The sequence below is a fragment of the Phodopus roborovskii genome, unplaced genomic scaffold (genome assembly GCF_943737965.1).
Source record: "Phodopus roborovskii unplaced genomic scaffold, PHOROB, whole genome shotgun sequence".
Taxonomy (NCBI): Eukaryota; Metazoa; Chordata; class Mammalia; order Rodentia; family Cricetidae; genus Phodopus; species Phodopus roborovskii.
In genome coordinates, this window is record NW_026126408.1 from 3094029 (window position 1) to 3118209 (window position 24181).

The 24181-nt window shown below is 40.5% G+C and overlaps 1 protein-coding gene across 1 annotated transcript in view; it reads right to left on the reverse strand.

Annotated features, from left to right (window-relative positions):
* The window catches only part of Nbas (NBAS subunit of NRZ tethering complex), a 261552-nt gene that overhangs the window by 69630 nt on the left and 167741 nt on the right, over window positions 1–24181 (reverse strand). The window contains exons 41-44 of the mRNA XM_051181643.1: window positions 23527–23756; window positions 20292–20402; window positions 11700–11950; window positions 10201–10535 (exon numbers count right to left, since the gene is read on the reverse strand). Coding sequence (XP_051037600.1) covers window positions 10201–10535; window positions 11700–11950; window positions 20292–20402; window positions 23527–23756 — 927 coding nt within the window. The remainder of the gene's footprint in view (window positions 1–10200; window positions 10536–11699; window positions 11951–20291; window positions 20403–23526; window positions 23757–24181) is intronic.

Here is a 24181-nt window from a genome sequence, read left to right on the forward strand (position 1 = left end):
TTTCCTGCCTGTTATGGTGGTGGTATTTATAGGGAAACCCCCACGGAATTCTCTCCCTGGTCTTGCAGAGCCTGTCCTTGAAGAGGAAAGGGGGAGAACACAGGTATCCCCACTGTTATAGTCTGGAAGGCTAGAGCAGTTGCTCCTTGTTGTTATACTCACAAAGTCAAGAGGCCTTTCCTTTTTTTTTTTTTTTTTTTCCTTTTGTTCCTTTTGGCCTTTTACTGAAAAATAGATTTTTCTTGGGAGTTGTGTCACGTAAGATATCCTAATTATAATTTCTCTTCCCTCTGTTCCTTCCAGTTCCTACCCATCTCCTCTCTTATCTGGATCTAGCCCCTTTTTGTCTCTCATTAGAAAACAAACAGGTTTCTAGGACATAATAATACAACAAAATATAATAAGATGAAACAAACACTGACATATCCAAAGGATAAAAGAAACTAATGAAAAGGAAAGAGCTCAAGAAAAGACACACAAAATGGATGGCGACGCAGAGTCCATTTATTTACACACTCAAGGATCCCACCAAAACACTAAGCTGAAAGCCTTAATACATCTGTACAGAACCTGCAGGATTGAGAGAGAGAGAGAGAGAGAGAGAGAGAGAGAGAGAGAGAGAGAGAGAGAGAGACAGAGAAAGAAATATATTAATAAAATTAAAATTAAAAAAGAAAGAAAAGTGCTGACACAACATTATGAGACAATGAACCTTCTAAGACACCAAAGTGTTTGTTTTCAGCGTTTTGAGCATCTACTGCTAGGCAATGCACCTTATGCAGGTGGTTCTCAATTGAAGCTAGATTCTGGGTTAGGGATAGGGACACGTGTGTCCACTTCTCCTTTCAGCTCTGGGACACCATCTGGTGTAGACCAGGCTCTGTGCACACCCTGAAAGGCAGTTCTTACCTACATACAGACCACAACACTCAAAATGAATACAATACCCATAATCCCCTTTGAAGAAGAAGGCAGGGGCAGCATATAACAAACAGGCTACCACCTGTCTGGAAGAATCCTTCCCAATGTGCCCACAGGTAAGAGGGTATGCATTAAAAGTCCACCATCCTGAGGTTGACTCTTGAGACCTAGGAAGTGGTTGGTCACAAGGGCTCTGTCCTTCATGACTCTGCATCAAGGGACACACAACAAAATGGCTCCTCTTGGGAAATTTTGTGTGTGTGTGTGTGTGTGTGTGTGTGTGTGTGTGTGTGTGTGTGTGTAATAATTGAGAAAAGCCAGGATGGAAAGGTAAAAATTCTAATGTTTCAATGAACAAATGGTTCTAAAGGTGAACATAGAAACAGGCCTTGTCAGGGAGATAGCAGAGGTAGAGGACAGTTTTAGTAAGCAGAAGCCCCCATCTTTACAGGTGCTCAGGCAGATACTGATTAGTAACCTCACCCCTCACATCTCATATCAAATACATCAGCAAATCTCTTCATCTGCTCAATCGAAACGGACCACTACTCACTATTTTTCATTGCTCCTACCTTAATCCAAATGGACCTCATCTACACAGTAGTTCCCCTTTAGGCAGGGTTTCCCTTTCCGGTGTTTCAATTACAATGTGGCCAAACACGGTTTGAAAATAGTAAATGCAAAATTCCATAAGAGTTCACAAGTATTAAATATCTTTGATTACAGAAGTTTTAATGGTTCTACTCTATTAGCTCCTGTTGACACATTGTGATGCTTAGTTTATACATTAAACTATCACAGGCATACACACATGGAAGACAGCATCGTATAGGGTTCTCTATGCTCTGCAGTTACAAGCACCAAAAATGGCCTTGCTGTGTTCCCCACTATACTTTGATAAATGCAATAGCCTCCAAAGTGGTTTGTTTACTTGCTTCTGCTCGTACCTGGTATAACAACTCCCATGAGAAGGCTGAGAGATTCTGTTAAAAACATCAGCATGGATCACCACCCTTCAGTGGCCTCTCACTATTTCAAGCTTCTGTTTAAGATGAAACAGTCCACCCTTCTTTGACCTCCTCATGTCCCCGTACTCTTCTCTTTCACTCCACATTGGCACACTGGCCTCCTTTCCCTTAGACAATCCCAGCATGCTCCCTGCCTGAGAACCTACAACATAACCCATCTGCTCTGTGTTCCACAAATCCTGTCCCAAGCTTTACTTCACCAAAGTATTTGCTCAAATGGCTCTCTCACTGCGAGGTCTTCTTTGGACCTCTTACATGACAGCAGTCCTGTTGCCGTGCATCCTAGTAATTCCTCAATTGTATCCATATTATTTCATGTTGGAATGTAATCATTCTATAATTTAGTTTAGCTTCTATTTCCCACTAGAGTACATTTCCGAATGCTAGAGACGTGTGTCTATTCTGTTCAGTGATATATAGAAGCACTGAGATTGAGTCCTGATATGTAGTGGAGACAACCTACTAGTGTGTAACGAATTATCCAAATTTTGGAGCTTACAATCCACATTAGACAAGAACTTCTATGAGTCATGAATCTGGGCATGGCTCAGGTTGACTTCCATCTGCCTACTTGATTTGTGTAGAGAAAAAACCTGACCTCACTGGTTATTGGCACCCCTGCTCCCTAGTCATAGGGCCTCTTCAGTAAGCTGCTCAAACACGGCAGCTGGGTTCCCCAACTCCAGTAAGCTGAACAGAAGCTCAGTCTCTGTGCAGCCTGATTTTTAACAACCCTCTCACGTTAATATCCCTCTCACCCTGATGTCACTTCTACTCTGTTTGTTTAAAGAGCATCTGCAGGTCCAACCCACTTTCTAGAAGAGGAAATTACACAGTGACTTAAATCTTAGTGAGTAATAAGCAGAGGGCCACCTCGGAAGCTCCCACATGGCAATCCTAAATGGACTGCTGTTTAGAGCTAGGAATAGAGCTCAGGGGTTACAGGACCATGCATAAAGCCTGGGAGTGAAGCCACAGTATGGCTAAATAAGTTGTTCAACAAATGAATGAACTAAACAATAGTACACAATTGAAAAGAGGAAAGACAAGCCAAATGGAAAACCAAACTGACCTTTCTAAGAACCTAGAGATGATGATGATGATGATTTTCTTTAAGCAAATGGGGAAAGGGTAAACCAGACAAAATCAACTTCTGAAACCATGTGAAAGCTTACCTAGCCTGCCACTTTCCAGTCTTAGCAAGTTCTTTTTTCTCAGGGCTGTCTGCATTTATTTAAGATTTAATTCGGGACCAACAACATACTAATGGGCGAGGGTACTCACCTCCATGTCCTAATGCCTTAGTTTGATGCTGGAACACAAAGAAAAGAGAAAGAACCAACCAAGAACAACAAAATTGTCATCTGATCTACACACATACACCATGGCATGGTTCACATACATGTTCACACACACATGCATGCACATACATGTAAAAAGTTAGTGCTTTTGTATTATATCATACCTTAAAGCCTGTATTCGCTATTCCTCAAACATTTTTGGTCCTTTCTGTTCTGTCTGTGGTCCTGACAGTCATGTGTCAGGAAAGAGTTCCTGTTTAGATTTGTTTTCCCCATTGTATCTCCTAAGCTGATGGTTGTCTGCATTTCGGTCCAAACAGAATATGCTTCTTGAGCTAAATTCTTCCCTTCAATGATAGAAGACAGTTCACCCAAAAAAGCATAGGCACTCAGTAAGAATGGAGCAATGATGTCTAGGACTGTCATGTAGAAACTGGATGAAGGTTGGGTTAGAGCAGTGGAGCTGCCGGCATACCTGAAACTTCTGAAATGGTCAGTTTTTACCAGGCCTGTGCTTCCATTAAATCAGAGTTCATTTGCTACTCGTGTACAATAAAGCAAGGCTGTTAGAAGGCAAGGGGCCCAGCAATCGTTTGCTACAGTATTGAGAAGAATGGCAATGAAGAGGTCCTTCCACCAATTTCCTACAAGTATTTGGAATGCTACTTTCATTCAGAAATCAGGGGACTCAAACAAAACCAGAGGACAATGGGAAAAGGGCATTATTTAAAGATTAACAGAAGACTGTGAATTAGCACTTAGATTTAGAGCCCTGGAAAACACTTTACCACACTCCACATCTGGGTTCAGGGTTAGTATAAAGGGCTAGCCATCAGCATCAATCTTTTATGTACTGATGTCAACTTCAGAACTTAGCAGTTTTAAGGCAATTTATATTTCTATTTAAGAAATAGTGAATATCAGAAGATGTCAAAGTAATATTCTAGTTTATCTGGTTTGAAATTAAAAATGCATCCCGAACTATATTTTAGTTACTAAGATAACAAATGTATTAGATATGAAAGCACATTTCAACTTTGGCAACTGTTTAAGGACCATTTTGGTCTCCACTTTAATTCTTTTACAAGCCTTTCCTGGGCCTATAAATACTAGAACAGTCTTATTTTATATAGAGCTAGGGGAAGTATAATTATGCAACACACCTCCCCCAATGTCCCTATCCTTGAACATTGGAACCAAGAATTATGGGAATGCATGGGCCCTGAGATGGGAGACAATCCTGAATCAGTCTAAGCACTCAGGCCTTAAACTTGAAACTCTCCTGGCTTTGAACAGAGAGAAGATGCAAAGCACAAGCCCTGTCTCTGGAGATAGAAAAGACCTGAGTCAGTGAATGAGGGCAGACACCAGACACTACATCAGACAAAGACAGATTCCCCTAGGGCCCCCAGAAAGCAGTGTTGCTTTGCCTTGATTTTAAACCAGTGAAACTCCAGCCTTACACCAAGACTATACAGGCAGATGTGGTCTCTATACAGAGAGTAATGGCACACCTGGAAAATGAATAGATTGCCTCTAAAATTGTAGGCTCCTTTCTAAGGGAAAGCTGGTTATCCATTGAAGTCCTCTATTTCTAGTTTAAGAGATAAAGCCAGAACAGGAATTCTGGCTTAACTACCAACTTACTTCTGACTTTGAAAAAATTATCTAACCTCTGACCTTGAGCTGACTTCTCAGCAAAGATTATAACATTTGTGGTGTTTACTGGTGATGAGGGAAACTGCTAAGCCAGTGCCTGGTATACAGTAAGTGGACAATAAACGATAGCCATTGGTTGTGCATCACACAGGACAGATGAGCTCTAAGGTCTCATTTGGTGTCAGTTCGATATCCCACTGGAAATGTGAGGAAAGCAGCTCTCTCTATATTGCGTTTCTTCTTTGGCCTACAGCCAGGAATTTTCCCTTATGGGTCCAAAGAAAGCAAATGCTGCCCCACTTTTTTTCTCCCCAACTTCTCAGGAGAGCAGCAACACCCAGCAGGCTACATGGAGGGGAAGACACAGATGTGTACACCTAGCCCCGCCCTACCCTGTGGAGGCTAACCTAGCTGGAGTGATAGAGTACTCTTCCATTACTCGTGTCCTTGGTTGGCAGTCATGTATGGTTCAGGGCCACACTTAGTCTCCAATGCATGTCTAACATGCTCATGTGGTTACTGACCATTTGGAAGTAACTTGTGTCCAAGTGGACTTGTAAGTACACACAGCATCTTTACAAATTTTGTTAAAAAGTAAATGCACATTCCCCTTAATATCTTACACTGTCCATATGTTGGGATGGTAATACACAGGATAAATGCACTTGCATTACATTTTAAACTCCAGATATCACACACTACATCTACTGTAAGCATTACCCAGGATATGCCTCTCTGGACCCTGTGACTAGAAATGAGGTAGCCACTCTAATGAGTATGTGAGGTGCAGATCTGCCTCTGTGTCTGGTAGGATTGAGTGAATATCTAGTTCGTTCAAGATGAAGAGGGTTGACAGGAGAAGTAAGCCACATTCCCCTCTCCACTTCTACCAATAACAATGTTAAAATTGTGACTAAACTATTGTTAGACATTTATGGTCCTGCATTCAGGTGGTGCACATAAACTCATGTGCCTACATACAAATATACATAAAATAATAATCAAGTCTTAGACATCTGGAACTATTTTTCATGCAAACATCAAAACGGAACTGGTTAGAAATGATGACTTTTAGTGAAGTTCACAAACTCTCAGGAGCCGCATAACAATTTCAAAGTGTGGTGTGTAAACTACTGGAATCTTTAATTACTTCAAAGAGCCTTAAAAATAAACATTGCTTCTATAATGACAGTAAGGTATTGTTTACCTATTTCCACTGTGTTGACATGGTATTAAAAAAGTAAATGCATCATGGGTGAAGCTGGGAGGACTTACACAAAGAAGACTACACCAGAAGTCACCACACTGTACTCTGATGTTCTTGATGGCAGAACAGAAACAATTCATTTTATTAAACAATGACCATCCTTATCTGCCAATACTCCGTGTGAAGAAGCGAGCGCTGTGCACTTCACTGAGCAGACAAGTATGATCAGAACCCTGAATTTGTGCAATCATGTGACTGCACTGAGAGCTGACAGAGAGGCTGAGCTTTGTAGCAACATTTTTTTTTTTTCTTGAAAGAGCAACTGACAAACTACAGATCTATTCAGAATTGAACATCTGATAAATATCTTCTTTGAACTGGAAAAGCCTGCCACTTCAAGGAATATGGTGAACAATATCTGTTTTCAATGATGAAGTTTGAAAAACATTTTTTTAAGAAAGGAAACCTGCATCTAGCGCCCTTAGCTTGATATTATCTGGAGAAAAAAAAATCAAGACTTATCTGATTAAAGACTGGGGCTCTTACCATCAAGTGTAAACTTCAGACACTGAACAATGCAATGTCTCAACATCTGAAGGATCTTCATAATCCAGTGTACCAGTATTTCCAAATGCCTAATGCAATTACATTGTCTTTAGATTCTTCCAAGAAGCGAATATTAAGATCATTTCGTGCTTGAGTGTAGTATCACAATGCAGTCTGAAGCAGTGGCTACTACACCATCCTCTTTCCTAACCTATCTGTGTACGGCTGACTTGTCTTTGTGCACTGTGGTTGGGACGGTCCTCTCCAGCTATCTAGGTGCTGCCACTTGTGAGGTTCTGAGCTCCACACTTCCAGGTGTGGGGAGCTGCAGCCACATTTGAGTTGTTCCTGCTCTTGTAAGTGACCTCTCGACCATAAAAAATGACCTTTCACCCCTACTCATGTAACTGCCTGCTCACACACTTCTGTAAGGAACCCTAATAAACTAATTGGTTTACCAAGTCAGGCTTTGGTGATAGCCATATTTGTTGTGGTTCCCTTTCTGAGGTGAGTAAATGCTTGTTCACATTTCGCCAGAAACAGTATCACCCACCTTCATTTGTCTCTACCTGAGACAAAAGTCTTTCCAATTGCTGAAATTAACAAGGCAAGGGCCACTCCAACCAACTCCACAATTCAGGTTGCAGCAGATGCACACTTTCATACATGTCCCCTCTGCATGGCCATCACCTCAAATGTCAGAAAAGTTTAGCCACTGTGTATGACATAATGCTATCCATCTAAGAATTCTGCAAATGCCAATGTTAACTAATCATCTGTCAGGGTAGCATGAAAAGGTACCACCTGTGTGTTCCCTGTGGACTCAGCTCCTGTTGCAGACAACGAGAAGTTCCTGTCGGAATTTTAGTATCAGAACAATTGCTGACTGTCTTGCTAGGCACTCCAGAAAAGCTTACACATTCTTTCTAAAGATTTTGTTCTGAATTAAATGTGGGCACACTCCTGAAAACTGCACAATGTGTATGAATAACACATACTCACTTTACATTTTCAGCATCATGTACAAGCTGTGGGAACAGCTGGTGTTTTGAAAATTTGAACAAATCCAGTTGTATTCTATCTTCCAAATGTGTCCTCTAACATGTGGGGCTTGTGTCTTATCTCCTCTCTCCTCTCTCTCTCTCTCTCTCTCTCTCTCTCTCTCTCTCTCTCTCTCTCTCTTTCTCTCTTCTCTCTCTCTCCCTGCATAGTTTTAAATATGCATTGTTTTCTAAATGCAGTAAATATCTGCACTAACCAGAAAATGAAAAACTAAACAACTAATAAAATGGGGAGAAATTTAAGCCTAAAGATATGGAATTTTAAAGATAATTATTTTACTTTTATAATTTCCCTGATGCAAAAACTCACTCTTGAGAACAGTCCATGAAAAATAAATGCTGTGCCTGAATTGCACCACCTAAGTTAAGGGAACAACACAGTAACTGGCTGAATCTTCACTGAGTCAGCCGTGTGTTTTTTTTCCTCATAAAATTACACTCACACAATCAACTATGCCACACTAAGGCTGCTCTCACTTTGCTCACTCCACAACTGAAGGAGGTCCTGGGACCCAGCCTGGTCAGACCCCCACAGGCATGCTCTTGGTTACTACACACCACAGTGGACCATTCCTGACCTCACATAAATGATTTAAAACATCCTGGCAGCCTGAGACTGGAACAGGAGACTATGCTGTCAGGAAGGTTCTTCTGACTTCTTGCCTGGTTCTTGTAGACTCCTTCAGCAGTGCTCAGGTTTCAGCTCATGATGTGGCCATGGCCCATGGCACACAGCTCTGGGTTGCTCTCTGGCCCATGTACCCTTAGTTTCTAGAGAAGATGCAGGATCTGTGGCTATGCACTCCTACAGGTAGTAAAGTACAATGGCTACAAAAGGACACATGTAGCTTCCTTAAGGCCAAACTGTGGCTCCTCACTACCAGCTTTACTTGGCCTCTAAAATCAGGTAATAGTTGCTATGCTGGTTTGAAAAGGAATGACCCCTACAGTCTCATGTATTTCAATGCTTGGCCTATAGAGGGTGACACTATTAGGAGTTGTGGCCTTGTTGGAGGAAATGTGTCTCTAAGGGGGTAAGCTTTGAGGTCTTTCTTACATGCTTAAGCTACACCCACTGTATGCCTTAGTTCACTTCCTGTTAGCTGTAGATGAAGATGTAGACCATTCAGCCCTTTTCTCCACCACAATGTCTGACTGGACACCATGTCTCTCCATGACCACAATGGACTGAACCTATGAAACAGTAAAGTACCCTAATTAAATGTTTTTATTTATACGAGCTGCCGTGGTATGGAGTTTCTTCACAGCAATAGAAACCCTAACTAGACAAATAGTATCTTCCTCAGAGATTATTCATCCTTAGCCTCCCTTGGAAGAGGTAAAAGTCTAATGGTCCTTCACAACCAGATTCATGTGATCCCAAATGTAGGCTCTTAAGAATACATCTTGCTATCTTTCCTTTAAAATTATCTTTATTTTCTTCTGAAAACAGTTATTATCCCCATTTTAAAGCAGTAGCTGTAAAATCCAATATCAAGTTATTCAAATTAGCTGGATTAGATTAATGAAAGAATGAAAAGATTCTTGGTTATCCACAACTTGAAGTCTAGTGAGTGACTAAAACCTAGAATTCACCTCTGCCAAACACCAGATGAATGTTTTGCTAAACTTTGCAACTCTCCTGTAATGGCAGCATAATTTTACCTACAATAAATCATTTCAGGTATGCAGACGAGATACTGCATAAAGTTGCTGTCTTGGAGGAAGAAAAAGGCAATGTTAGCTGTAGGTAAAGTAGGAAAACAGTGATTCTGGAGGCAGAGGCTAAGATTATTCTACAAGACACAATACCAGGGTCCAAGCAGTAAACAAAACTTTTGCTGAGCAGGATTATCTGGATCAGGGGGTGAAAATGAAAGAGGACCCTACCACTTAACTTTGAATTTGAGTAGCTATTTATGAGGTATGGACAGCAGTCTCAGAATGGGCCTGAGGGCCTCAGATCTAAACACGGGGCACTGGGAACTACAGCATGCACTCCCAGAGACCTCCTATCACCATGCCCTACTCTGCATCACAAATACTCATGTAGGAAATCCTAAGGACTCAACCACAGTTTGGAAAGGTATCAGTCTAGGGTCTGAGTAAAATGTCATCAAGGATAGACAAAGCGGCTCCCTTACACTTCACATTAAAAATAATAATAATAATAATAATAATAATAATAATAATAATAATAAATCAGATGATGCTTTGATAACTATGGCATACCCATGAGAACTATAACAGGTCAAAATGTATGTATAAATTAGAGTAGGTGACTCTGATTTTTATTGTTTCTTTATATGTAATGGGAGAAAGTAATTTCTCAATTAAGCTCAGTAAAAAAGAGAAGTCAAATGTATTTTTTTGTCTATTTCAAGGATGAAAATCAAATCAAATTTGTAGAATGCAAGCACGGTTTTCATTTTTTTCCAAAGTGCTCTCAATCTACCTTGAACTACTTTTTTAATTACCTTGGACACAGCTTTTGGAGAAAACGTAATTGCATCCACAATAGTGATGAGGTCATCCGGACATAGGCGATCAAAGTACTTCAGGCATACATCATAGGCATGTAGCCACTCTGGGGAGGATTGTGGAGTCTGCTTGATGAGCTGGGGATCTCCTGTCCAGAACAACTTCTGCAACCAGACGGTGTACAGAGAACTGGGGGAAAGCATCCGCCCATCCTTCTCAGGGATTCTGGGAGCAAGTTTGGAAATAGATAAGATATTCTGACTTGTGAGCACCGGCTCCAGGGCTCCCAGCGCATCCCCGCTTTCATCTGTCAACTTCTTATAATTAAGACCTATTGGGGAGAAGAGAAAAGAAGGAAGGCGCTGACTTGAGTGGAAACATGCAGGTTCCTCAAACACGCACAGCCCTGTGGGTGGCTGACTGAAAAGGCAGCAATTTATACTGGGTGCTCTGGGCTTTCATGAGATCAGAAACTGAGTTCTGATCCCAGCCTGGACCTACACTGTGCAATCCCACATCACTCAACTCACATAATTCTCGATGCCCTTCTCTGTACTGTCTCCTTGACTCTGCAGCTCATGCCCCCTCAACCTATGCTGTCTTCCATAAGTACAGTCACTAGACTGCCCATTTGTCACCAGTGACAGAACAACTGATAACCTAAAGGACATCCTCACAGTTGCCATGAAAAGAAGATGAATATAGACCAAAGTGCCACATAAAGTATGAAGCACTGAAGATTTAAGGGTAGTTAACACATTTAATTTCCTAGTTCTAAGGACAAGGACACCACTCTAAAACATTTATAAAATGCATCAAGTTCCAAAAGTACTTCTTTTACATGCTCCATGAATACTTTATTTTGTATATGCATGTATAAAAATGTATATATTTAAGATTATATACATAAACATATTAACATATGTTTAAGATTTTATTTCGTCTATGTGTAGTATGAGTTCCTGCATCCACATCTGTGCACCACATGTGTAGGTAAGCAAAGAAGCCAGAAGAGGGTACTGGACCTCCTGGAACTAAGGTTATTGCAAACTATGGACTTGCCTAATGCAGATGCTGGGAACCAACCTAGGACTTTAGCAAAAGCAACAAGTCCTTATAACTGCTGACCTGCCTCTCCAATCCCACAAGTGCCATGAAAATTTAAAATAAATGGGTTCTACCAAGTGAAATTCTGCCAAACTGCCTAAGACTAGTGGCCCAATAATGTCATTTTAAAATACCACAAACGACAAAAGAAGGCTGTTCACAGTAGACCCACCTAAAGTCTCTGGAGAATTTCAGATTTCTGTCTTTTCCTGATGTTGAATGTTCCCACTGTAGGGTAAAGGAGCTGGAAGGTGTTAGCTGAAGTCTCCACAAATCTGTGATCTCACTATGCCAGTGATGATGTATGAACACAGATGACTGTGAGTGGAAAATTAATCCCTAGGCTTAATTTAGAAGGGAGGGACCAGCAGGAACTTAAGTGTCCTACCTGATGCAACGACTTTAAATTTCTTCAGTAGGCGAATGTGGGTTTCTGGCTTAATAGGAGCTGTCTCAAAGTCCGCACAACCACAGCTTTCCAGTAGAGTGAAATAATACAGCAGCCTTTCGTGATCGAGGCCCGCGATAGTGGGGTAGATATACTTGACCATGTGTTTATGAAAGGACTCGGGATCCATCTTCAAAGTGTCAAAGAGATGAAGCGTTTGAGCTCGCTTTTCAATTTCTTCTGTGGACAAACTGAAATCAAGAACCAAACAGTCTACATTATGATGTTGCCCCTTTAATAAACACGATCTTTAAACCCTGGAAGGTTGACTGTATGTGAGGGGGCTGGGAGGAGTGAGACAGAGTGGGATGGAGGAAGAGAGAGAGAGAGAGAGAGAGAGAGAGAGAGATACAGGGAAGATACACAGAAGCACACAGAGGGAGGCCAGAGGACAACTTTTGGGAGTTGCTTCTTTCCTTCCGCCCTGGGTCATAGAATGCAATTTAGGCCATACCCCTTCTGTATGGTAATTTTCCCCTGAGCCATCTTGCTGGTCCAGGATGCTACTTCCAATAAGTCTCTTCTAATTAGCTACAAGACCTATGAGTGTATATAAAGTGAGACAAACAAGGAGTAGAGGTCTGCCCTCCTACTATTGTGATTTTCACATGTCAGCACAGGAAGAAACACAGCAGCCCCAAGAAACAGGCATTCCTATAGTTCCAGGACTATATTCTTGCCATCTAGATCATAAAACAAGATAGGACATTTATTCTAAATCATTTATGATCTCCACACACATGAGCAGGAACAAACACAAAATAAGCTAGTAAATAAAAATACAAATTTTAAAAGTAAGAAGGAAATATCAAGGGGAAGAATGAAATCCCACCACTTAGGCATATCTTCCATCTAAGAGTACTAAATTAATACTCAACAAACATCAACTTTATGCCATAATCAAGGAAGATTAAAAAAATGAAGTGATTATGCTTTCAATACTATCTATAGGACTGCTTCTTGAATAAAAGACACATCTTAATATTTTCATACTAATTTAACTATCTTTTCATATGAACCCAAATTCTAACATAAAGTTTAATAGGAGTTATTTAAAGTTTCTGTACTGAGAAAAAAAAAATCTACAGTATTTCTTTGCTGAATTGGCTTATCTGAGTTTTATCTAACTAGAGAAAGGAAAGGGCTTTATCTGATTTTCTGTTTTTCCCTAGACAGCCAACTCATATCTTGTACAATCTCGGGGCCCTAGACTGCAGGAGTCTCCATTCTCTATTGTGAGGATCCTTTGTGCAGCTCACTACACTAAGACAAATGGAATTTCCAGGACTCTTGAGCAGTAGAGAAAACACTTGAAGGATACTATACATGGTCATAGGAAACTGACAGCAAACTTCTTATATTTCTTCATAATTTGAAAAATGGGGTCTGACAATGATGTAGTGAAGAAGAAAATAGTAAACTGGTAGCCCCACTAAGATGATCCATAAGCCATGTAACCCCCCTAAGATGATCAACAAACACCGTAACCCCACTAAGATGATCCACAAGCGTGGAACACCTCCCCCTGATGATCCATAAGCCGCGTAACCCCTCAAGATGATCAACAAACTGCTAAAATGATCAAAACCCTGCTAAGATGATCCACCATGGACAAATGTACAGAGAGAAGGGGTACAGGTGAGGGGGTGGTTTATAATCATTATGATTCCTACACTAGTAACTTGCAGTTGCTTAATTATCAACATGTAAATGAGAAACTGCCACCCTGACCCATCTAGCCTCAGAGTATGTTTGCTCACTACCTCACAGAGTGACTGTGTCACGAAGGCCATACACCCACACTAACACTGTTTCATAAACAGGAATCCATCTTTAACAGTTCTCTCTTCTAGCAGCAATATCCTGACAGTGGTCCTGTGACACTTCACTCCTAACACCTCAATAAACACTGTTAAAGGTAAAACAGTCTACAAAACGGACAAGGACTCCATAGCAATTTACTTAGCTCATGTTTGACTTAATTCTGAATCCAGTCCTTCTCAACATGACTGTCTCCTCATCCATTCACTTACAAGTCTGTGCTGACAATTCAGTTTGTCTCATATACAATTTCATCTAATTATCTTGTCAAGATATTCCTGGAATACCTTTACTGACACACGATAAAAACCCAGGCATGTCTCTCCAGTAAATTACAATGTGTTAAGATCTTCTGTAGATGCCAGTAATCAATAGCCTATTTTAATAACTTCTAATGGAACAAGCTGTTGCCTCTTTGGAACAAGAAATTAAATCTTTGCTTAGAAAACAATTTAAAAGGAACCCACTCCAAAAAAAAAAAATAAATAAAATAAAACTATGAAAGCATTGTAGACTTTCTTTAATCTAACTAATAATTACCTTTAAAATGGTTTTTAAAATGGTTTAAGTGCTTTTTTTTTTTTTTTCCCTGTACTGGTTTAGCTATGAAGTAGCTTCTAATCTGTGTGTTGCCTATTTATCTCCCAGGGGCTAACTACTGGATGGCATTGGCATTGGTTGTACTTTATGTTCCAGGACTAAACTTATCATGACTAATCCTATGGTTAAGATGTTCTGTAATGTCTTCAAGTTGTCAATAACTCAAAATTGATTCAAAACAGCATGTGCTGGAGGGACTTTTATTAACATAAGAAAATACATTTATTTAAATACATTTTTCTTTATTCAATCTGAGGCTGAGAGGCAATACAATTCCATTAGCTGACTAAAAGAAATACAGACGAGAGGAAGGAGGAATGAAAACGAAGGAGACAAGAGAAGGCTGCTGGGGGAGTTAGAGGGAGCACACAGAGGGAATGGGGAGAGAGCGACATGAAACTTACAGGCAACCCGGCAGTGCTTTTGGCTATGTGATATCTCTTGGCCTTGATATGTACTCTCTACAGAACATTTTTTTCCTATTCTCTGAAAGAAGGCAATGCTCAAACAAACTAATCTAACTCAAAGGAGGTAGGATCTGGTCCCAAGATAGACCTTCCAAAGAATGAGTTGTTAATACACTATAAAAAAGCAATATGAGAACTTTGTTAAGTACAGTTGAGACACAGTGACTGGGAAATACCCATAAAGAGACATGAATGCCAATGAGTGACTCTAATGGACGGGTGGCTTCAGCACTGGCAACTATGAAATGACACATCTACCCTCTTATTATAGCCACACCCAAGAAGGTATCTAGCACAAGAATGCCCTGGGTAAAGTACAGGTAGTTGACTTTAACTTTCCTAGATTACCTAGGAAGACAGTTGCTGAAAGAGTTGATAGGGAGTATCTGACACTCTCATTTTTGTAACAATGATAATTGGTAAGTTCCTTTATCAAATATTTTATTATATAAATACAGTGGTAATACTGTAGCCCACGAGTAAGTTTTATCTTTTCCCCAAGGAGACAATTTGACAATGAAAAGTCAAGTTTGATGGTTTTATACAACTTCATACTAGCTGCATCTTTAACAATATTGCCAGTATTACCATAGCATAGAACAGTTATATTAACTGGCATCATCTATTAAACAGTCATTATGTCCTATATTATCACTATTCTCATGGCAATAACGGATATCCACACTGACTTGAAGAATAATTGCTCAGATGTACTGTAGTGGTCATAAGATAGATTTGGTAAATATAGACTATTTTTAAAATCAACAGTAATAGACACTTTTTAAAAATACTGCCTATATGACAGATACTCTGTATAAATCTCTAATTGTGTGGCATTTTTGCAAAATCGCATAAGTCATTTTGGAGGGAAGAAAATTTACTTGGAATGTTAAAAGAATTGTATCAGGAACATTTTAAATGAGGGAAGTGTCAGGGGCCTACCCACACTTGTATGAGTCAACGCCTAAAGAACAACTTAGACAAAGGCATAGCAACAGGGCTTTACCTAACACAGCACACACACTAGCCCAAATGGATTGTTTTGATTGTATCAATTTCAGATTATATTTATTTCAGGAACTTCCTGGCTATGTGTGAAAAAGGGATCTTAAGAATCACACCACATTAATGCTTAACCCTAAACAGGACATCCATACCACTTCCTCCAAGACCCAGAAAACACTGTGAAAGAGGGCAGAAAGAATGGAGTTCTTGTTATTTATTGCACATGGCAAGGTCACTGAAACCATGGACTACCTGCACAAAACACGCACAGCACAAAAGGCAAGGAAGAAGGAAGGGTACTGGTTAAGAAGAGGGACCACAGGGATGGGCAAGGAGAGAAGGGCAATGGGGGTGAACAAGACTATCATACATGGTACACATATGCAAAACTGTAAAGATTTAAACTTTAAAGAAACAACATACAAACAAGAACTGGAGAATGCCTTTATTTGGGCAATGGTAGAAATTAGTTTTTTGTTTCTCTTGTGGCTAGTAGACTTATTTTTATGCAAAGTGAAAATCACAAACCTGGTCAACTTCTCGAGTGCCTTGAGGTGAACAAAGATCACTTTTACACACTGTGAGATCTGTGATCTTGGTGTCTACACACAACACTACACCTCAGATACAGGCTTGTGCTGGCTCTGCATTTCTGATTGTTCTGATTTTCAATGACCCGCATACCAATGTTATAAACTAAGTTACTTTAAATGTTGGGAGCCTCCTGTGAATTGATTCATTCCTTCTCCATCTACTAGCCACTCCAGCACTTGCTCCTCTCCTGTCCAGGAGGGGCCCTCTAGAATGAGTCTGGAAGACTGGGTCAGCATTCAAGACTGTCACAATGTGGCAAGTGGACACAAAGCCTCTCTGTGTAGGCAACAGCAACCCCCAGGCATACATATGTTGTTCCATTCAGAACAAAGCAGCTACATTCCTTAGGGTTTACTCACTCCCCACAGGTATAGCTTACTCTTGCACAACTCTTCCTGCGATGGAAGGAAATCTCCCCAAAATGAAACCCACTAAAAAAAAAAAAAAAAAAAAAAAAAAAAAAAACAGTGTGGTCACTCAAAGTCCTTTGCCTGTGTGTGGCCAACTCACCAACAAGAAGACAGTGTTGTGCTATGTACCAGCCAAGCAAAAGCACCTGGGCCATCACCCCAAGGACCAGAGAGATTGAGAGCAAAGCACAGAACATGTAATAATAGAGATGGAGAACAAGTCCGACATGCTAATGTCTCTCCTTGGCTCTCCTTGGCCTCCTTCCTTGGCTCACCATGATCTGCTATGTGGCCTACCTTTAGCTACAAAACATCAGGCACTCAAACTCGCCCCACAACCCTCTTGGGATGGAATGAATGAATGAATGTTCTTCCTTCATCCCTCTTCAAAGGGGGGGATTTTCTTTCCACATACAAGACAATCTTTTTCTTTCCACATACAAGACAATCTTCCCCGACTGTACGAGTTTTTCCTTTATTCATTGCACATGATATTGTAGGTGTTTATGATGTGAGAGGGAAGAGAGAGACAGCTCCTATCAGGGTATATAGCGCCACTATCATGTCTAGTACCTAAAACTGTTTAGTATAGAAAGTCACAAAAATATTAACACTAAATGAATAAATACAGTGCTAATTTATCATCTAGAAATAGACTCTGGTATGTAAAAAATGATCCCTTCTCTAAAACTTGGAGGTGAAAAATAAGAATTACCAACTTCATGGGTGTACCAGGGAGACTTTAGGGAACAGTAAAGCAATATCCTAAATCCAAGAACAACACTTTTGTTATCCTACTGACTAACTTCCTAATGGCACTGGCTTAACTAATAAAATGTTAGGCAACTTTGACAGTACTTCCATGGCTGATTTCTAATAACTAGTTAGTGGGTTTGATGAAGTAGTCAGGCAAAGTGCTGCCCTTCTAAGCAAGAAACAGACCCATACAGCATTTGGTAAGTCAATATTAAGTGCACTGCCACTCACACATAATGATGCTAGGAGGTACCGATTTCCTGCTTTGTAATTGCTGTGCATCTGCATAATCACATTGCTCTCAGGTATAATGACATGTCAGGAACAGCCTTGCCTGCTCCTCAATTGCCTGATAATTTGTAACATATTCAGAGACCAAGGACTCATCCTACTTGCACAGACAGCATCCCTTGTGTAAGTTCAATGAAAGAGAAAAAGATACATAACAAAAATGATATGATACATTTTTAAACACCAGACATATCACAGAAAATATTTATTTTAACATATTACTGTGCCTAAGATTTGGTGAATTTTGGACAATATTTAATATCCATAACACTATCCTCATAGAACAGTCTGATAAATGTTCCAATGTAGACATTAACAATTCAATGATGAATAGAAATTAAACATGCTTGGGTCATAGAGGCCTTTTGTCCCTTTTTTAGTATTTGACCCTCTCAACTCTCCTCCCATTCTTGGAACATTTTAGACATGGCTTCCTGATACTGACAGTGAGACCCCGTTTTCATGTCTCTTTCCACCTTTTCTTTGTACCCTTTGTAGATGCTAACTCTCTACCACGGCATGTGGAAGGCCCTCAACATCCATCTGTTTTACTTAGGTTTCTATTGCTATGATGAAAAACTATGACCAAAGGAACCTTGAAAAGGAAAGGGCTTGTTATGCTCATAGTTCCATATAACAGTTCATCGTCAAAAGTAATAAGGGCAGGAACTCAAGCAGGGCAGGAACCTGGAGGCAGGAGCTGATGCAGAGGCCGTGAAGAAGTTCTGCTTACTGGCTTGCTCCCAGGGCTTGTTCAGCCTGCTTTCTTATAGAACCCAGGACCACCAGCCCAGGGATGATACCAACAACGACAGCCTGAGCTCTCCCCCATCAATCTCTTCTTTAGAAAATGCCTTGCAAACAGACCTTACAGAGACATTTTCTCAATTGGGGATTCCTTCTTTCAGAAAACTGAAGCTGGTATTAAGTTGAAATGAAACTAGCCAAGACACTGTCTCGGGCCTCCTTTCTTTCCTCCTAGAGTCCCTATCGAGAGCACAGCACAGAGGTTATCTACGTGCTCAGACCTCTCAGGTCAGTCCTGTGCTCATTCTCTCAATATCCAGCTCTCCCTGTGGCAACTGCCACCTGCCATGTCTTCTTCAGGTATCTGTCACTCCTCCAATCTGCCTGACCTTAGTGGAGATCCCTGACTCTCTCAGGGGTGCTGCCATACATGGACCCAGGCATCTTCCACTTACTGTTCTTGTTTAGTTCACCCTTGCTTACCATATGTGAAGCACACTATTTGATTTTTTGTCAGGTGTTTCTAGAACTTATTCTTGATTCTCCTATATTTTCAAAGCCCTACTCCAAGCTGGGGTTACATGTCCTGCATGCTATTCCTACAACAGCTCATACCTCACCATACTATCTCTCTTCCACATACTAAACAAAGAGATCTTATTAAAGTGAAAATTTGGTCATTCTCTTTTCACCTTTTATTTCACTCAAATGCTTAAGTATTCTGTGGTTCTTCAGGCCCTTTCTAGGGCCTGAAAAGGTTGTGCACTTAGGACAGCATTTACCATCTATAAAAACATCAATACAGTAGAATTTTATAAATACTTAAAATGTAAAATGTTAATTATTTCAGTGATTAATATAATTTCAAGATGCCAAATCATAAGCACAGCAAGTTCTAGTTGCTACATCTCACCCCCCATGCATTGCTCAATCACCTGCTTCTCTGCCTGCCCCTCTGACTCATCATGCTCCTAATCTAAGGCCTTCTGTGCCTACTAAATCATCAACACCCAAAATGGCTCCCTTCCCTTTCTAGTATAGTTAAGCCCAACTCAACATTGAGATCACAGCTGACAATAGTCCATTTTGAGTTGCCATAACAAAATACCCAGAGCAGACTGCTTCATAATACAAAGACTTATTCAGCTTACAGATCTACAAGCTCAAGTCAAGTGAGCAGGGTCCTAAGTCTGCACAGAGCATTGCAGGGTGAAGCAAAAATAGGTAGCACATATACATCTATACCCTCTTGTCTCTATTTATATAGTCACCATACTGAATGGGGACACTCTACTGTGATGACCTTAAGCAATCCCAATCGCCTCCCCAAGGCTGATCTAAACACTACAGCAGGATTACTAATCCTTTCCTGTCCTCCACTGGGATTAAACTTCAACAAGTAAAACACTTGGGAGCTATACAAACCATACCCAAACCATAGCACAGCTTAAATGTTTCACTCTCAGGAAAGCCTTCCCTTATTATTGTACTTCCCTAATTGGACTTTGCACACACAGCATACAAGTTTTATTTTCATATTTGCTTAAGTCATTATTCAAAGGGTCATCTAATTTCCATTGCAGACTCCAAGCTGCCCGGACACCCACCCTTGTCCCCCACTACTAAATCACTGCCAAGAGATTCTCAATGAATATATTCACTGCACAGTAAGGTATCTAACTCAGAGCCCTGCTGAAAAGCTAATACTGATGGGCTACTATAAAAGGCAAACTGTGCCAAGACATCCTAGTCTATAACTAAGAGGAACAATGAAATTGCACTGTTTTACCTAGAGCAAAGAGATAGGCATGAACATCAATGTGCATGTCAACTGTACTTACCCACTATCGCTGAACAAGAACTCCAAATGGGTCATGAAGACTTCCCACTGTGAGATACTGTATCGCTGTGCCAGAGAAAGAGCAATGCTGTAGACATTTTCCTCAAGGGTCCTTCAGGAGTGTCCACCAAGCACAGGGGAGGGAAAGAGAAGAAACAAATGACCCTAATCAGCAAAGGAAATTCTCTTCAGGACACACAGCCATGTCAGGAAGGACCGTGTAGGTTTGTGTTCACAGTTACTAAGAATGCTGTAAAAGGACTTCTTGCACTCACTGGGCTGCAAGGCAGGTTAGCAAGGACCTGTTTGCCAGTGACTCCTTATTAAGGGTAATTCTGATCCCAGGAGCCAGGTGACCATGTGAGGAAGCATTTTAATTGTTACAAATGAGTTGGGATTTGTGGTCTATCTTTACCTCCCTTTGCACCACCACTGGGATTGTAAGAAAATGTCACCATATCTGGCTCTTTACATATGTCTCGAGCTTACAAGGCAAGCACTTTACCAGATGAGCTAGCACTCCAGACCTGCACTGTATCTTTATCACTGCATGAGGATGAGAAGGAGTGAAATTATGTTATGCCCTATTCAAAGTTACCTGCCTTCACAAAGACATGCAGACAATATAAGACATAAGCAGTAAATATTGGCTTACAAAGGTCAAGGGGCGTGAAAAAGTATGCCCACACAGTATGTAAGGGGAGACAGAGTGGCCAACATCCAGAGAAACTGTTTCTCAATACTGCCCTAGACATTGGAATCTCCACCGAATTAGAAATTGCAAAGCTCAAACCCACTAAAATGATGAGGCATTTTTAACAAGCCATCCAAGACTTCGGTGTATTTTTCTAAGCAGTGGAATATAGAAGAATCTATTATATATTTATCAAAAGCATATATTTATCCTTGAGGACACACTTCAAATAGCATATGCTAGCTGCATACTTAGACAAAATCTCCAGCAAAATGTAACTAATAATCTAAGGCACTCCGTAATTCCCAGTACTGTATTGTGCATAATCACCCTCTCCTAAGAAACCATCAACATGACAGTGAGGATTACAAATGACCAAAGGAAAAGCACACTGGGTCTAGACTAGGACACCTAGGCTCAAGTCCTGGCTGTGTGACCTTCAACAACTCCTTAAAACCCTGTTTCTCAGATTCTTCTTCCAGAAGCAAAGAAACTAGGCTTTGTACCATCTTAAGGTGCCTTAAATCAGACATTAAATGACTCTGAAGCTGACCTTTCAGGAGAAACAACAATTGAGATTGGCACTGGCTTTCTGTACTACCTTTCCTTCAACTCCCAGCACCCTGCAAGAGGTTAAATCCAGACCTCAGACCTCACAGAGAATCGAGATGCCTCCAGGAATGAAGAGGTCCAGGCTAATATAGTTACCAAAAATGGCAACACTTTCATAAGGATTTTAAGGATAATATTGAGTAATAACATACCATTACCACAATCAAAATCATTTTTGGTATTTCAAAGTAATTTCTCAGGAGACTTGAGTAACTATGCAATCAGTGTATGCTGTGAAACAATTCTTTTGTACACTGTAAAGATGTCACTTGAATTGGTTTAATAAAATGTTGATTGGCTAGTAGCCTGGTAGAAGTACAGGCAAGAGGCCAAACTAAGGATGGTAGGAAAGAGAAAGGCAGAGTCAGGAGACATCAACCAGATGCACAGGGAATAGGAGATGAACGTGCCATGCTAATAAAGGTACTGTAACATGGCAGACCATAAAGAAGGAATATGGGTTAACTTAAAATGTAAGAGCTAGTCAATAATAATCCTGGGCTATTGGCTGAGCATTTGTAAGTAATATTAAGTCTCAATGTGTTTATTTGGGAGTTGCTGGTGGGACAGAAACATCTGCTTACAAGTGTACACACAGTTCAACATTTCAAGATTACAATACTTACCTGCATAGGCCACAAGTGCTTCCTTACAAATGGAAACAATGTACAAGAAAGCATAACAACATGGTAGAGATGTGACATCTTTAAAATGTGACAGGCCCAGATTAAAATCAAACTTATGGTTTTTTATCAACCATGCAAACTTGAGCCACCAACTATCCCTAAGCAGCATTTTTGTCATTTAATAAATGCACAGAATACTTTGATATTACAGGGATGGAGAACTTCTGTGTGTAGTCCACGGTGAGTACTCAGTGGTGGTGTGGAGGTGTTAAAAATCAATTCCTACTGTTAACCATTTGGTGACCATCTTCTACTTGACACTTGATCTAAACTGCTGAGATACAGCATATCAACAGGAAAACACAAGGAATGAATTCCTTTCCTCCATTCCTAGAGAACCACTCTTGTGCCACCTTCTCACAGAGAACCTGCTCTTCACTCACAAAGGCAAATGGCAGCTTTCCCCTACTCAGTGAGGAGACTGAGCTAAATAATGGCTTGTTTTTATAGAAACCAGGATATAGGCACCTGTACCCACAACACTAATTTTCTGAAATGAAGGCAACTGTATCTGTCTTAGTTGGGGTTTCTATTACTATGAAGAGACACCATGACCACAGAAACTCTTATAAAGGAAAACAATTAATTGGGGTAGCTTATAGTTTCAGAGGTTTAATTCATTATCATTATGGTACAACATGGTGGTCTGTAAGCAGACGTGGTGCTGGAGAAACAGCTAAGTGTCCTACATCTTGATGTGTAGGCATTAGAAAGTGATGAGACCCTGGTGTGACTTGAGTACATGAGACCTCAACGCCTGCCTCCACAGTGACACACTTCCTCTAAGAAGATCACACTTACTCCAACAAGACCACACCTCCTAATAGTGCCACTTCCTTTGGGGCCCATTTTCTATGAGCACACTAAAGAGTATCAATTCTATTTATTTGAGAAGGGAGATTTTCAACCAAGAACAAGCGGATAGTTTACTTTTAAAATTCCATCATGGTCACAACCCTTCTCAGCCAAGCCATTACCCAGGTCCCTAGAACAGACATAATTCAGGAAACCACAACACAGCTAAGTGCTGCTACCTAAATTTACAGGCTCTTAAGTCTGTGTCTACTTATGACAGACTTCTCTACCTTGAGACAACTTAGATAGTCTACCTACTATCTGTTCCTCAAGGGCCTGGGAAAGCTGGAGACAGGGTCTGTGGTAACAGCTATGCATGCTGATCTATTAATTCAATTCCTTCTTCTTCATTTTCAATCCACCCATCAGGAGACAAAATAAGCCCTTACTCTGCAAGTCCCAGGATGGTTTCTCTTTTGTACTGGTCATCAGCAGTAAACCGCTGCACGTCCACACCCTTCCGCAGGCTTTGGAGGAGCTGAGCCTGGGTGAAATCCAGGAGACGCTCATTGTAGTAGTGCAGCTGCTTGATCAGGGACACCAGGTCCTCCGGCCAGGCATCATGCTCATGTTGAGCCACATGACTGGTAACCATCTTGATTAACTCTTTGGGATCAACCTGTGAAAGTTATAGAAAAATGTATTTTATACTCAGTATATACATATGAACATGTATTTAAAAAGAGTAGAACACAGCTCCTGGAGATCTGTATGGCACTTCACACTGCTGGGTGAATTTAACTACAGTTACCTAAAAGCTACCTGCACAGGTGGCACTTTATGCACCTCACAGAACTGAGCCTACAGAGGTTTTCTGAACTCCTGTTTTGATCCTACTTTTCCATCTTAAAAACTTTCTAAATAACTTAAAAATTAATATTTTCAGCTTTTCAACTACCATAAAGCTATATCATACTTTTGTCCTAATCTTCTGATAATTTTTAATAATTCAACCTGGGAAGACATTCTCATCCTCCCATTGCCTCTGGGTACATTCTTGTGGTCCACCATAACACTCTCAGTAAGAAAGGTCCAGTTCAATAA